Source organism: Cydia strobilella, chromosome 1 (genome assembly GCF_947568885.1).
Source record: "Cydia strobilella chromosome 1, ilCydStro3.1, whole genome shotgun sequence".
Lineage (NCBI taxonomy): Eukaryota > Metazoa > Arthropoda > Insecta > Lepidoptera > Tortricidae > Cydia > Cydia strobilella.
The window spans coordinates 24,698,113-24,715,066 of record NC_086041.1 but is presented as its reverse complement, the minus strand read 5'-3'; the positions used below and the strand labels follow the sequence as shown (position 1 = coordinate 24,715,066).

At 39.3% G+C, this 16,954-nt stretch overlaps 1 protein-coding gene across 1 annotated transcript; it reads right to left on the bottom strand.

Annotated features, from left to right (window-relative positions):
* Positions 1-2,678: 2,678 nt before the first annotated feature.
* LOC134747880 (uncharacterized protein K02A2.6-like) lies at positions 2,679-15,091 on the bottom strand. The gene is made up of 3 exons (XM_063682555.1): positions 11,047-15,091; positions 5,617-6,209; positions 2,679-2,979 (listed from the first exon to the last, which is right to left on the bottom strand). The coding sequence occupies exons 1-3, from the start codon at positions 14,920-14,922 to the stop codon at positions 2,679-2,681; spliced, it is 4,770 nt and encodes a 1,589-aa protein (XP_063538625.1). The 5' UTR covers positions 14,923-15,091.
* Between the last annotated feature and the right edge of the window lie 1,863 nt (positions 15,092-16,954).

Sequence of the window (16,954 nt, the reverse complement as noted above, 5' to 3'; positions counted from 1 at the left end):
ACCAGGATCTCGCGGGACTGAGACTGACAATCCCGTTAAATACCGGGATTGAATTACTCATGCGGGATTGCATTCCCTACGCGCATGACATGAGGGCACACGTCGTTGACGGTCGACTTTTTTCGATACTTCCTCGTCCGAATCGAAAATTATAAAGTAATAACTTGTTCTTTTTTTCAACTAAAAAGTTATAAATAAAAAATTAATTATTATAAAAAAAACAAAAAACCCGACTGCACACTAAAAAGAGGAAAACAAGCCCCACAAGAAATATTGTTTAATCAAATGCTAAAACCAAGCTATGGAATGTAATCGATAGTTAAATAAATAAAAACTTATTCTAAATACTAACTAAATATAATTTATAAAGATTGATGGTAAGTATCGCAGGCCCCCGCCAACCAACTTGACAACTTGACCGCCACCAACGAAAATACCTACCTAAGTAACATTCTGCTAAATAGTGAACTTAACAACCAACACCCAAAATGACTATAAGTAAGCCGGTGTTGGTCCCCGCCTGTGATCACAGGAAAACCTATTAGAAATTGCAGTCAAGCATGAGTCGGACTTAATTACTTAGTTTTTGTGATCCGACCCCTACGGGTTTTTTAAAGACATTTCACTCACGTTTCACATAAAAAATACATTGTTTAAATTGTGTAATGTACGGAACCCTTGGAACGCGAATCCGACTCGCACTTGGCCGGTTTTTTACCCTTTGGTTTTTAATCCTATAAATGACACTATCAAACACTAACGATAAATTCATTAATAGCTACGATTATAATTATACCCTTATTTACTTAGCAATACAAACTGCCACCTGCCATAAATATAACCTAAAATATTTGATATTTTCCTCAAAATAGAAGTGAAAAGCAGAGTATATAAGTCGGCCATAAATGCCCCATTTTATCCTCGACCTATATTGGTCCTCGACTCCTCGCTTGCGCTCGGACCGATAAATTGCCTCGAATAAAATGGGTCGATTTATGCCCTAGTCTACAATCTACTCTACTATTTAATAGCCGATATTTTATAATTTTTGATTTGTTATTTAAATCAACTGAAGTAAGAGTTAAGTTAAGGTAACAAACAGTAGGTACCTACTGGCAAAATTTCCTTCTCAGTCTCAGGACTTTACTAAATGGGTGCTTCTGCTAATTGTAGATTTTTCTATGTTGTGCTTATCAGTCACTTTCTTTTTGATACATGTTTCGTTTTACTGTAATATAATAGATATTTGATTCGAGCATTACGAGTAGGTAACAGAAAAAACCCGTTGTCTTTATGTTTTATTTTATTTAAAATTTCCTTCTAACTAAGCAATATTGTACGTAGTATGAATAATTGAGGCCAAAATGAATCAAGTAAAGAATCAGAACAAATGGAAACAAAATACGTGCTATGGTATTAAAAGATAAAACAATGTAAAGAGATGTCAGACTGTTCCAATAAAAAATAATGTCAGTTGGAAACACGAAAAGTTAGCAAAAACGCGATTCAGAAAGTAAACTCAGGCACCTACTTACCTCCGGGAGCTTTAATGCAAAATTGGATTTCGTGGTCCATTAATTTTCAATCTGTGTGATTGCAGTATTCGAGGTTCGAGGTTTGCTTTTTCCAAAACGCCTGAATCGGGGACACGGAATAACAGAAATGCTTAAGGGCGAGATTGGAATGAATGTATTAGCAAATATATTTTACTTCTCAACTTACTTAGCGAAAGTCTTTTTTAGGGTTTCGTACCCAAGGGGTAAAAGCGGGACCCTATTACTAAGACTCCGCTGTCCGTCTGTCTGTCTGTCTGTCACCAGGCTGTATCTCATGAACCGTAATAGCTAGACAGTTGAAATTCTAAATATAAGTTTTTTGTTTTCCTTTTATAATATGTAATCCAGTGACATGCCATACTATAAATAAATAATTGAAATTTTCACAGATGATGTATTTCTGTTGCCGCTAACATAACAAATACTAAGTAAAAAGTACGGGACCGTCGGTGGGCGAGTCCGACTCGCACTTGTCCGGTTTTTATTTATTTAATTTTACTTGATCTCTCACGTTATTCCTAATGTTAGTTTTGGTAAAAACATTACCCGCCTACTAACGCAGTCGGGTAAAAAAATATTACATGTCGTTCTGAAACTGAAAACGTATTACTCAAGTCGTGAGTGTAGATATTAGAAAACTTGTTCTTGCAGATTTAAATAAAAAGCAAAAAAAAAGGTTTTAGCGTCTTACATTATAACCAATTTTTTTACTTGTAACAATATTTGCGTAAATTTGTGAACAGAATATTTTGTATCAAACCAGATTGAATAGGACTGATAGAAAAATATATAAAAAAACCGGCCAAGTGCGAGTCGGACTCGCGTTCCAAGGGTTCCGTACATTACACTATTTAAACAATGTATGTTCACGCGCCTATGAGGCGTGAACTATATTCTTGATTTTATTATTGTAATAATGAAAACTTGTTAATATAATGAATCAGAATATTATTTATTGTGTTTAACATTGAATGTATATTGACATATGTCTTATTGTTTTTTTAGCGAATGTTTTATGACATATATTTAAAATTATAGTTTTATAAGTAGCATCCGCGCTAGAGCACAAAGGTTGCATCGCTAACATACTCCCCCACCTTGAAAGCCTGGCTTTCAAGAGTCTCATGGGAGGGAGCCTAATCCTTCTAAGGCTGATAGCCTTGATACGGCTCGCTTTATAATGCCGTTCTTTGTTTTTAGGTCGACCACTCTGCAGACTCCATCATTTCCAGTATAAAGTTTGACGATGCGCCCTAGTAGCCATTTCATTGGTGGCAGCTGATCATCCATGACTAGGACTAGGTCGTCGATCTTGATGGATCCCTTGCTGGTTTTCCACTTGAAACGTTTCTGGAGAGTAGCGAGATAATCCTTAGTCCACCGCGTCCAAAAATGTTGCTGAAGTCGTTCTACGAGCTGGTATCTATTGACCGTCATCATCTTCACTTCAGGCGATGGCAGTGACATCAATGGTCGCCCGATAAGGAAGTGCCCAGGCGTGAGTGGAGCTAGTTCGGATGGATCCTCAGACAAAGGTGTCAGAGGACGTGAATTCATAGTAGCCTCAATTTGTGTAAATAGAGAAGCTAATTCCTCGAAAGTCAAACTTGTATTAGCAGCAATACGTTTTAAATGATATTTTGCAGATTTTACTGCAGCCTCCCAGACTCCACCAAAGTTAGGGGCGTAAACCGGAGAAAAGTGAAAAGCAAGTTCCTCACTGCAGGCGAATTCTCCGATTTGCCGTTTACACGTTTGTAGCATTCTGTTCAATTCATTTTTAGCCCCTACAAAGTTTTTTCCATTGTCACAATAGATATTTTCTGGCTTACCACGTCTAGCGATAAATCTACGTAAACACATGATAAAGGCATTTGCGCTTAGATCACTAACGACCTCAAGGTGAACAGCTTTTGTCGAAAAGCAGACGAATACACAAAGGTAACATTTAGAAGTTCTGGCCCCACGACCCTTCTTATTTAAAATCAGAAATGGGCCTGCAAAATCAGTCCCACAGTTTGTGAAGGGTGGAGCGGGAGTCACACGTGGAGCAGGTAAGTTGCCCATGATTGGTTGTATATGGTTTACCTTGAATCTCTGACATCTCATACATCTATTTACAACACTAGCTGCCAAAGTCCGACCACCGATTGGCCAGAATCGCTCTCGCACAGAGCTTAACAATAACTGAGCACCTCCGTGCAACAACCTGATATGCTCCCTTTGAAATAAAAGTCTCGTAAATAAATGCTTGCTATCAATGAGAATTGGGTGTCGCTGTTCGTATGGACAGTGAGAAGCATTAACAATGCGACCACCAACACGTAAAATATCATTTTCATCAAGGAATGGCGTTAATCCTAATAGTCTTGATTTACGGTTAAGATTTTTTGTAGTTTTTAGAGAATGAATATCTGCATCAAAGGATTCCCTTTGCGATGCAGTCGCTAATATTGTCATACTCGATTGCAATTCAGTAGCATTTAAGTACCCGGACAATTTGGCTTTATTTTTGTTACAGTTGTTAAGAAAACGTAGCACAAATGCGAATACTCTTTGCAACGTTTGTAGTTTTGAATATTTGTTAAATGGAATAACATTAGATTCACATTGTACGGTCATAAACGATTTAATCTCTGGTAATAAGGTAACAACGTGTTTAGATGACGGCCATTCAGACTCTGGCTTCTTAAGGAAGCAGGGTCCTTCCCACCACAAAGTACTGGTGAGTAATTGTTGAGGTTTGACCCCCCTTGAAGCCAGATCTGCTGGATTTAAATCTGTTGGCACGTGACGCCAGGCATTTGGATCTGATAGTTCGCGAATTTGGTCTATTCGATTACATACGAAGGTTTTCAATGTTTTCGGTTGCGTTTGAAGCCAGCCCAAGACAATTGTAATGTCAGACCAAAATATAGATCTAGTAATCGTCACACGTAAACCTTGCGTAACCTTGGCATGTAACCGAGCACCTAATAATGCTCCCAGTAACTCTAAACGAGGAATTGTCATTTCAGGTTTAAGAGGTGTCACTCTTGCCTTAGCGCACATAAGGTGGACAAATATGTTGCCTTCAATGTCAATGGATTTCATATACAGGCATGCTCCGTAAGCATCCTTTGAAGCATCAGTAAATGTATGAATCTCAATCATATCAGGTGCATGACAAAGAGCGTGGCGTGGTACATTTAGATCCGCAAAATGACGCGATTCATTTACGAATTCACGCCATGAAATCTCTAGATCCTTGGGTACTGAATCATCCCAATCCAATTTGTTTAACCACAACCGTTGAAGCAGTATTTTATGAAATATAGTACAAGCTGACAGAAGACCGAGAGGGTCAAATATTTTACATGAACTAGACAGGATATTGCGTTTTGTCACCTTTTCAATGTCTTCAAATTCTGAAGAAAACTGTAGTGTATCAGTTGTAGGCGACCATTTCAACCCTAGCACTGTCGACTGCTTGCAAAAGTCTTGCGGATTATTTCGTACGCTATCGATATTATCAAAAATGTCAATGGAGTTTGTCCGAAACTTCCTTAATGGAAATCCCGCACTAGACAATTCGTCAATAACACCCTTAACAGTTTGAGCTAAATCAGTTTTTGAATCAGACCCAGTATTTAAGTCATCAACATAAAAATCGTGTTTTATTGTATTAGCTACTATATCGTCAGTGCACTCATTAGCAACTTGCACCAAACATCTTGTGCTTAGGTAGGGGGCAGACGAAGTGCCGTAAGTGACGGTATTTAATTTAAGTATTTTGAGTGGCTGACTCTCCTCGTCCCTCCATAAAATCAATTGAAGGTGACGTTGAGACTCGTCCACCATGATTTGACGATACATTTTCTCTATATCGCCCGTTACAACATAAGTATTTTGTCTAAATCGTAGTAATATGGAAAATAAATCATCTTGAACTACAGGTCCTACCATCTGAATGTCATTAAATGACTTATTGGTTGACGTTTTGCACGACGCATCAAAAACGACTCTTAAGCGCGTCATCTCACTATTTTCGCGAATAACACAATGATGTGGGATAAAATACCCAAAGACTGGACGCTCCGTTTCGGTCAGGTGTCCTAAGCTCTCGTACTCTTTAAGAAAGGCAGCATAATCATTTTTCATATTAGATTTCTTTAATTTATTTTCAAGGTTGAAGAACCGCTTTCTAGCAATGTAATAAGAGTCGCCTGAGGCGTCCTCCGGAGCCTCACGGAGTGGTAGCTTGACACAGAAGCGACCATCATCAAGTCGTACTGTATTTTCCTTAAAATGAGTCTCGCAGTACTCTTCCTCCTTTGACAGCTTTGATTCAAGGGGTGAGTTGGGAATATCTTCAAGCTCCCAAAATCTAGCAAGACTATCCTTGATCTCTTGAGTAAAGTTGCACCTAGTAGAAGAGCTTGAACCCTGGCCTGTCGGACCAGCCACCAGCCAACCTAGTTTTGATTCTTTAAGGATGGGTTTGTTTTTGCCTAATTTAATTTTCTTGGATCCTACAATGTCCCAAACCACATCACCTCCTAGTAATACATGTATTTCAGACGGATGATAAAAACTTGGATCCGCTAGCTCAATAGAAGCAGGAATGTCAAAGTGTGATGTGTCAATTTCTAAACTTGGTGCAAGTCCTGATACCTTTGGCATAACCAAACAAGACACATCTATTTCAAATTGACCGATTCTGGATTGCACGAGAACATCACAAACCTTTGAAGCAGTGCCAATCAAGCAATCATTTAAGCCTGTAATCGTATTGGGCTCAATTTCATCGTAGGTAAGGTTCAACCTCCTTTGCATTGTTGTAGATATATAAGAAGATTGACTCCCTGGATCTAATAGAGCTTTAGTAATGTGAGTTTCTTTTGTTATAGGATTAACTAAATTTACCTCAGCAGTACATAACAGCACATAACCCTTGTTGTTTGGGCTGAATGTAGACATTGCAGTAGTATTATTTCTGTTTTCAGGTAAATTTGTACTATTGCTGTCATTTATTTCAATGTGCAACAGTGTATTGTGTTTTTTATGACATGTCTTACATGGGCTTAAACGGCAACGAAAGTGGTGATGACCAGGGCGCAGACAATTTTTACATAATTTGTTTTTCGCAACTTCATTTTGCCTGCAATCCAATGACATTTTCTTAAACTTGTCACACTCAAAATTGAAGTGATTTTCTTTGCAAAACGCACAAGTTATTTTTGTTTTTGTGTCTAAGTTATTAGTACTAGCTGTGTACTTATTTTCACTTGTACCTAGCATTGTTGTAACGTATTTGTTTTCTCTTATTTGGTTAGTAGGCTTATCATGTTTTTGTGTAGAAGCACTAAACTGTATTGTTTCCAAAACATCCGCTCGATTACGAAGGAATACTAAGAAATTATCGAGCTTAGGAGAAACTTCGAATGTACCTTTGTGTTCTTCCCACTTCCTACTAGTGGCGCCATCTAGTTTCGACACCATCATGTATATAACTAACGTATCCCAACTATCTGTGGGCTCTTTGAGTGTGTGTAGGGCTCGTAGGTTTTTGGAATAAAAGTCAATCATGTACCTTATAGCCTTATGAGATTCCCTAGTTATTGGTTCAAAGTTGAACAGTGACTTAATGTGGTTATTTATTAATATTCTCTCATTGTTGTATCGTTCGCACAGTAAATCCCATGCGATTTTGTAATTAGTACTTGTAAACTCAATAGACTTTATGACTATCGCTGCTCCACCCTCCAAAGATGCACGCAAATAATGAAATTTACTTATTGTAGGGATGGACTCGTTTTTATTTATTAATGAATCAAAGCTATCACGAAACTCCATCCATTTTGCATAACAGCCGTCAAAGGAAGGTAATTTTATAGAAGGAAGCCGAATGTGACAGTTGACAGACGCCTGAGAACTGCCATTTGAATGAATTGAACCTTCGGCCCGAGAAACAGCGGTGGCATATTTAGTAGTCGCTGGTTGGTTCGACTCAAGTATCAATTGTGACAATGAAATCAATCTTATGATAGAATCCTCAACTTGCTCACGTTCTAAAAGCTGATCGGCTAAGTTGATGTCATCTAAATTTTCAATTTCTGACTGAATTTCATCAAACTGAGATAACAATTCTTGAAATCGACCTAGTTTCAACTGGAGTTCACCGAATAGAGCCTTAGTGAAGTTCTCAGTCGAAATCGCCTTTATTGTGTCAATATATTTTTCAAATAAAGTAACCTTTGCCTTTATAGTGCCGCGCTTGCGAACTAGCGGCTTTAGTTCTTCAGACATTTTGTAAATACAATTAAATTCACATACAATTAAGAAACCGGCATAAATAAATTGAACAGACTGTACTAAAAATAAATTAAAATTCAAACCGTATTAAACAGGCGGCAAATAGGAGAGCTGTCCACGTGTAGTGATGATATCCTCGCGATCAAGCGGAAGAACTACGCAGAAAACCAGCTTACACCCGTATCTCCGGAAGAATTTCGAAGGCAACATATAGTTTATTCCCTGAAATTTTAATTACGCTATTATCAGAGCATACTAATATGCTGCAAATTATGCGCAAGTCTCGTTTCTTGCGTATGCCTTGATTCTTATATAGTTTTAGAATTTTCAAGAAAATTTTCAATATTTTTTTGTATTTTATTGGACTATCAGTCTGAAGTGACTGGACTATTTGTAATTTAAAATAAAATTGTTGTAAATCTAAATAAAATTAAATGTAAGTATTAAATCAATGCAATATTTTGCTTTTAACGTTATAATAGAAGAATACAACCTGATGCAGAGCAGGATTAAGGCAACCATGAAATTCGTAATTTACGTTACTCAAACACTTCACGCAAGGGTTCCTGTATAATCTCCGTGCTCCGTGCTCGTGGTTGATGGTTGATGTTGGTTTATTGAAGACTGACTCAGTTGTAATCCGTGCGCCGCTTCGATAGAAGATTGTTGCTCAAAGAGCGTTAGGGTCACCAAATGACCTATACTATCACGTCGGGGTCACCAAATGTTCACGCGCCTATGAGGCGTGAACTATATTCTTGATTTTATTATTGTAATAATGAAAACTTGTTAATATAATGAATCAGAATATTATTTATTGTGTTTAACATTGAATGTATATTGACATATGTCTTATTGTTTTTTTAGCGAATGTTTTATGACATATATTTAAAATTATAGTTTTATAAGTAGCATCCGCGCTATAGCACAAAGGTTGCATCGCTAACAATGTATTTTTATGTGAAATGCCTTTAAAAAACCCGTAGGGGTCGGATCAAAAACAAAGTAATTAAGCCCGACTCACGCTTGACTGCACATTTCTAATAGGTTTTCCAGTGATCTATAGGTAACGATCTATTTTGTATATTTTTTTCAAAATTTTTGACCCAGTAGTTTCGGAGATAAAGGGGGAATGGTAATTTTTTACCTATTTTCTTGAATAACTTCTAAACTATTTATCTTAGAATTATAAAAAAAATTGTTTGAGATTCTCACAATGAGCTCTTTTATTTGATATGTAACACGATATAGTTTGACAAACTTTATTTTTTAATTTTCTCATTTACCCCCCAAAAGTGGCCCCCGTGTTTAAAATTATTATGTTTATGTTACATGTCCATCTTTGGGTCACAAACTTACATATGTGTACTAAATTTCAACTTAATTGGTCCAGTAGTTTCGGAGAAAATAGGCTGTGACAGACGGACAGACAGACAGACAGACATACAAACGCACGAGTGATCCTATATGGGTTCCGTTTTTTCCTTTTGAGGTACGGAACCCTAAAAGTTATTTTAACTTCTTGTGTAGTAAATACCTAGCACTTATTCGTTAAACTAAAGGCGGATTATAAATGAGTAAGTTAGCCATTTAAATTTGAACCTTTAATCAATCTCAAAAAGACACCACACCACCAGACACCATCACCAAGACCTAAAAACTATATTAATTTTGGATAGTAGTATTTTTTTTTGTTTGTTGTTGTATCTTTATTAAGCCAAGGGTTCCCTGAAAAACTTCAAAATGATTTGACTGCAGGTAAATACTACAACTATTTATTTAAATTATAAAGACTTAACTTGCAATTGGAACTCTACATAATGCTTGTGCTTTAAGGTAATTGCAGAACTGAGCTGTTTTTAGTTTTTTTTTGTCTAGTAGAATCTGAACTGTAATTTTTCAAGTTCATCTGCTGGATTTGAATAAAGTCCGTTCCATCGGTTTGCCGCTGTCTTTGTCACATTTCGCAAGAAAGAACGGGAAAGAACATACGCGCCAAGTGCCAATTTTGATCGAATGTAGTCGGTTTTTATTTGTTTTAAAAACGTTACCTTACAATATCGAAATTCTCAAGCTACGAAATTACTATTTATGTTAAGATTGTTTTTTCTTCTTTTTTTTTTAGTATCACGTAATAAATAACCGAGTAAAGTAGGATTAAAAGTCCGAGTTAGAGGTTACTTTGGGAATTAATTGTATCGAGCGAAGTGTCATAATTCGTGTATCGGAAGCTATGTTTTTAAAGATAATATAGTCAAGAACTACATATATTTTTTCCACGTCTTCGAATATCAACGCCTTTTAGAAAAACATGATCATATAAGGAGATTTTTCGCCTTCTGGCTCAGGGAACCGCCTTAGCCAGGATACAGTCTAACAATGCGAAATTTAGTCACTTGATGGTACTTTTTGACTAAAATGATAAAATATCCCTAGGATTCGAAATTTACTACTACCGTGGTTTGCGTATGGAAGCCAGGATAATTGAACGTCAACCTTGGCTATGTCGCACTGTGTATTTTCTCAATGGGATTACACTGGCATTGGCAATTGTTTCGTTTATTGTGAAAACTAAAACCCCTTAGGTACCTAAATGACCTTGGAGGCGTTTCACTAGACATACATTGACCGGGATATAGACCGTAATTACCTTTTGTATTGTAAACAAACTGTTAGATACGTAGACGAGGACACAAGTGAAACAACCGGTAGCTAGTTATGCACTGCTTTATTGTCGTATAGGTATCGTGGTGGGCGCAGCCACGCACACATGCAAGCATACGCTAGACGCATATATATCATCTTAATATTTTAACCTAATTTCAAATATTTAGTAATATTTTTTAAAATCTATTTTGGGACGGGGACGCCTCACTCTCCGTGTCTCGCCTGTTGGCGGCCTATTGTCGGATTCTGCCTCATAAAACTCTTCCTCGTCTTCCTCTACGGGGTGAGTATGGCTTGACTCATTCTGGTGAGGCGATGGCAACATCAACGGTTGAGGCGGCGGTGGCGGCGGCGTTGGCGGCGGCGGTGGCGTTGGCGGCGGCGGCGTTGGCGGCGTTGGCGGCGGCGGCGGCGGCGGCGGCGGCGGCGGCGGTGGCGGTGGCGGCGGCGGCGGCGGCGGCGACGACGAAATAGAAATTGGCGCAGGCGGTGAGTGCGTAAGTATATCGTGATCGTCATAGTCCCATACATTAGCATCTTCCAGGTAACCTTTATACAATGCTAGTTGGTTTACATGTTTTCGATAACTTATTTGAGAATCCCAGTCTTTAATTAAATACATAACTTTTCCTATTCGCTTTTCTACCGTTCCTTTACTCCACGTAATTTTATTATTGTTTACATTTTTCGTATAGAGTACAAAGGTGCCAATTGCGAATTGTTTCCGGTTAGTTACATTATTATTATCCTGTGAGCACTGAACATCGGGCTTATCAGACTTTGGAGCCGCAGACGAGGGCAGCGGTGAGGGTGGGGATAATAGATCTGTACGTGACCTCATTTTACGTCCGTAGACTAATTGCGCGGGGGAGAACCCAGTGGTAGTGTGTTTCGAATTACGGTAATCAAACAAATATTTTAAAAGTTCCATTTTCGCTTGTTTAACGTTACTGCTCGACATAAGACTAGACCGTATTCCTTTTTTAACTATTTTCACATATGATTCGGCTTGGCCGTTGCTTGCAGCATGGTACGGCGGTGACGTGACATGCTTAATTCCATTAAGGATACAAAAAGATTGAAATTCTTGGGAACAAAAAGCTGTGCCATTGTCCGTTACCAAAGTTAGCGGTATACCGAATCTGGACATAAATTCATACAATTTATCGATAGTGGCGGTGGATGTAGTTGTGTTGGCCATGTCGTACACTTCTGGCCACTTGGAAAACGCGTCGACCAGCACTAGGTACATTCGACCATTTATTGGGCCGAGGAAGTCGGCATGGACACGACTACAAGCTTCCTTAGGCGGTGTCCACGGAACGGGCTTGACTCGGGCTGGCGCTGGTCGCATCTGTATGCAAATATTGCAAGACCCTATCATTCGTTCTACTGCTTCGTCCACGCCCGGAAACCAAAATCTAGACCTAACCTCCGCCTTAGTCTTCACTATACCTAGATGCGATTTATGGAGCTCCGACAACACTTTTTCACGTAACGTGTCTGGAATTACAACCTTATGACCCCTCATAATGCATCCGTTTTCGTATGATAGCTGTGTTCGACATAAGTGGTAAGGTTTAATTTGTAAATCGTTAACTTTGTTTGGCCATCCCTCCATTATATATTTACGTACCTTAACTAAAATAACGTCATTACTGGTTTCTTTGCATACGTCCGAGAAGGTGACAGGCAGACTACCACTTAGAACGAAATGTACATAAGCGGCGCGATCGCACGGTTCCGCGCCGACATCATCAGCACATTCCTGCGCCGCGCCCCGCGCGCCCGCGCAGGCCGCGCGCTCGTCTGTCGGCGCAGGTGCCGGCGCCGGCGCCGGGAGACTAGCGCGAGACAAAAAATCAGCGCTGTTGTCAGCACTTCGCACATACTCAATGCAATAATTATACGCACTTAAAAATATTGCGTATCTTTGGAGGCGATTTGCTGTCACTTCTGGAATACCCTTATATGGTCCAAAAATCGATACAAGGGGTTTATGGTCTGTGCGAAGGACGAACGGCTCTGATTTTCCATACAAATATTGGTGGAAGCGACGCACACCAAAAATAATAGCAGTAGCTTCCTTTTGAAGCTGTGAGTATCGTGTTTCGGCTACCGACAATGTCCTTGAGGCAAAAGAAATCGGCCTCTCTTGGCCTCCGGGGTCCAGTTGTGATAAAATCGCACCAAGGCCCCGGGGTCCAGCATCGACTGTCAAAAATAGCTTAGCCCCCGGATTGAAGTGAGCCAAAACCTGATCTGATGCCATACATTTTTTTATCTCCATGTAAGCGGTATGGTGTGCATCCTTCCATTGCCATTTAGACCCCTTTTTTAAAAGGTCATAAAGAGGACACAAGATTGACGACGCATTTGGTACAAAGTTCCTGTAATAATTTACTAACCCCAAAAATGATTGGAGCTCGCTAACATTATTCGGAATGGGAGCCTTTACTATCGCTTCGACCTTATCGGGTGACTTATGTAAGCCGTTTTTGTCTATAACATAGCCTAAATAACTAACTTCATCTTTATAGAAATCACACTTTTCTTGTTGTAACGTCAATCCTGCGTCTTGCAACCTATTGAGCACGGCGTTTAACCTGCGCGCGTGCTCGGCGTCGTCGTGGCCCGTGACGAGCACGTCGTCGAGCAAGCACAGCACGCCCTCCATGCCGGCTAGCACGCCCTCCATGGCGCGCTGGAACACGGCCGGCGCGCTGGCGAGACCGAACACCAAACGAGTATACATATATAGTCCCCGAGATGTATTTATGCAAGTGTACGGCTGTGACTCATCATCTAAAACAAATTGGTTGTAAGCCATTGATAAGTCGAGTTTAGTAAATTTAATGCCACCATATAATTTTGCAAATAATTCTTTTGCTGTTGGCAAGGGGTACTGGTCGACTATCAATTGCTTATTTAAAGTAACAGAATAATCCGCACACAGTCGTACACTGCCATTCCGTTTTAACACTGGGACTATTGGCGAAGCATACTCGGCATGGTCTACGGGTTTTAAAATGCCTAATTGTACTAGCCGGTCGATTTCTTTGTTTACCTTATCGCGCATTGCAAATGCGATCGGCCGCGCTTTAATAAAAACCGGTTTCGCGTTATCTTTGAGTCTCAGCCTGACTTTGTGTTTATTGAAACAGCCTAATGAATTTGAAAATAATCTAGGAAATTTTTTTTGTAGCTGTTCAACTGAAGACAATTGGTGACAGTGATTAACTCGTACAAGTTCCAATTGAAAGGCTGATATAAAATCCCTACCTAGAAGAGACACTCCGTCGTCTCGTACGACATGTATGTCTAACGAATGTGTGTAGTCATCGTAGCACACAGGCAACCGCACAACGCCTACACATGCGATGTTATCGCCATTATAAGTAACCAGCCTTCTTCGCAACGGACCCAATGGCACATCTTTAAAGTATAATTTATAAATATTATTTGAAATTACAGTTACGGCGGCACCGGTATCTATCTCAAAATTTAATTTTGATCCGCGAACAGTTACAGTGCCTACCATTGGCTCTCCCCGCAAGGAACGTATAGTAAATACCTCACCATCGTCCCCGAAGTCCTCGTCTCCGGCTCCATTGTCTACGTAATTCACTTTTGATGGACACACCCTACGTAGATGGCCTTTAACGTTACACTTCTTACACACATAATCACTATACTGACACTCCGCGGTCTTGTGGTTGGTATACCCGCATATGGTACACTTAGGCTTTTCTACACGGCTACTCTTTGTAGCGGCCGATCCCTTGGCACTAGCACTGCGTGAAATCTTTAATAGCGGGTCCCGCGCCGCGGCGCCCGCGGCAGATGCGCCAGCTCCGCTCGCGCTGGCGGCGGCAGCTGCACGCGCTGTGCTAACATTCTCGGCGTACTGCACAGCTTTGCTAAGTGTAAGGCCAGCCAAATCTTGCGAGTAGAGCTTTTCTTTTTCGTAACAAGCCCTCATTCCCATAATAAAGCGATCGAGTAGCGTTTCTTCCACATTATTGAAGGCACAAAGCGACGTCAGACCACGAAGTCTCGCGGCCCACTGCGAGTGAGATTCGCCTTCTCGTTGTACCGCTGCGTAGAAATTATGCCTCTCGCTGAACCCAACTTGTTTAGGGTTGAAATGGGTATCCAAACTATTTATGATATCGTCGTAGGGCACCGTTTGTACATCCTTAGGTAAAACCAAATCTGCAGCGAGTCTGTACGTACCCTCCGTGAGTGCACTTAGCAATATAGCTCTCCGCTTTGTTTTAGTCGCGTCTGTCACATCGGTGATGTCGTTTGCCACAAACCACTGTGTCAGGCGACTTTTGTATGTCTTCCACTCCTGTCCATTGTGGTCAAAACTGGTCAAAATTCCAAATAATCCAGTCGACATGTTACTTTTTTTTTTTTTTTTAAATGTGGGTATTCGTCGCCACTGTTAGATACGTAGACGAGGACACAAGTGAAACAACCGGTAGCTAGTTATGCACTGCTTTATTGTCGTATAGGTATCGTGGTGGGCGCAGCCACGCACACATGCAAGCATACGCTAGACGCATATATATCACAAACAATACTCATAAACATACTGAAAACACCAAGAAGCCAACTACGTAAAATAGTAGGATTAATAACAGGACATAACACACTAAACAAACACCTACATATTATGGGTAAAACGGACAGCCCCATGTGCAGAGCGTGCATGGCAGAAGAAGAAACAACAAAACATATTCTCCTAGACTGTAAACAGGTAGAAGTATATAGGAGCAAATACCTAGGGAATCCATGCACACTAAAGGAAGCAACTAGCAACCTGAAGACCTTGCTAGGCTTCGTGGAGGAGCTGGGGTGGTTAGAGTAGCGCTACCTCGTTTCACGCAAAATAGGCACATTAGATGTCGAGTTGCGGAAAATGCCCAGCGAAACTAACTAACTACTCATAAACATTACAAAAGTTAATCATGGTCTATATCCCGGTCAATATATTAATATATAATTGTGAAGTCATGTCAAATTTGACATTTCCGCAATTCCGAATGTACTCTTGAACGATCTCTTTAAGATTTGCTTAAGATATTTTACTTATACATCCAATGGATATGTAATGGATATCCCAAAACGTCACAATAATTGTAGCGTGAAATGACAATTGGTTTCTTGAATCGAATTGCAAAAGATAACTAGTTAATATTGAGAACTAAACTACATATAACGTATCTATTAGATCTCGTATTGTTCTCGTATCTAGTAATTACTAATTATCACGTTGTTCGAATTGACCGGTGCATCATGTCTTGCTGGGTCAAGTGACAGGTCTCAACAAGGTTATTCAGTTCCAGTACGTAGCGTGCACAGATTGTAAGCAAACAATACATGAGGCTCCTTCTTATTTAACAATTTGTTACAGATTTAATCTTGTTTTAAATAATACGACCTAAACGATCGTCATTTTGTCATTTACTCATTTTCATTTAGCAATTTTCGTGGCACTTTCAAACTGTCATGCATGCAATATCGATACGTTATACATACTTCAAAATAGCTTTAGTAAACTATTAGACTGTAAGTAAACGTGGCAGTTTTACTATACGAGCCCCGATGCATATATTTTCGTCTAGTCAGACCATTTTTGAGGTTCTCGCGTTTGTACAAAAATAATGTTTAAGTTTAAAAATCACTAACATTTAATGCTAATGCTAATGTAGTTTAATTTTATATGGTAATATTCTCCAATAACTAAATCCAAATAAAAGAAATACCGTTTGTACTGAAAGAAAAAAAAATAACGATTTTTTATTTTTTATTTGACGGGTTGGAATATAACAGATGTCAAAAGGCTATTACTAGGGAAAGCAACACGGCTCTACCAATGTACTGACAATTTTGTTTTGGTTCCATGCATGCAGTAGTGCTATAGGAGAGGACAAAATGATTTGGATAACGTTTTTGAAAAGTAATTTTTTTTAACGAGTCTCATGCAATTTTATTATACGATCAAAATAAACTAGATTAAACATTACTATTACGGTTCCCATTACTGGGTTATTTTATCTTCACGTGTAAAATTTATTAGAATAAACAAAATTGTTGTGTGGAACTAGACGAACTAATTTGCATCGGGGCTCGTATGGTGACTATGTCAATTCTTAACTCTTTTGCCATTTCCTTTACGCATATACTGAGATTACCTGAAAACAATAAGATATTGAAAATGGTTACAATAATAATAATATTCGAAACTACACGGTTACCACGAGTTGCTAGGATTTGACATTTACGTTAGCCACTGGGTGAACTCGATTGCATTCTCTCTCTATCGCACCAATACATTAGTGCGAGCGACTCGTAGTACGGCTACTTATTTATTTTATCGGATTTTATTTGCTAAATGTATCGATATGTCGCAGGCATTTTGTAAGAAT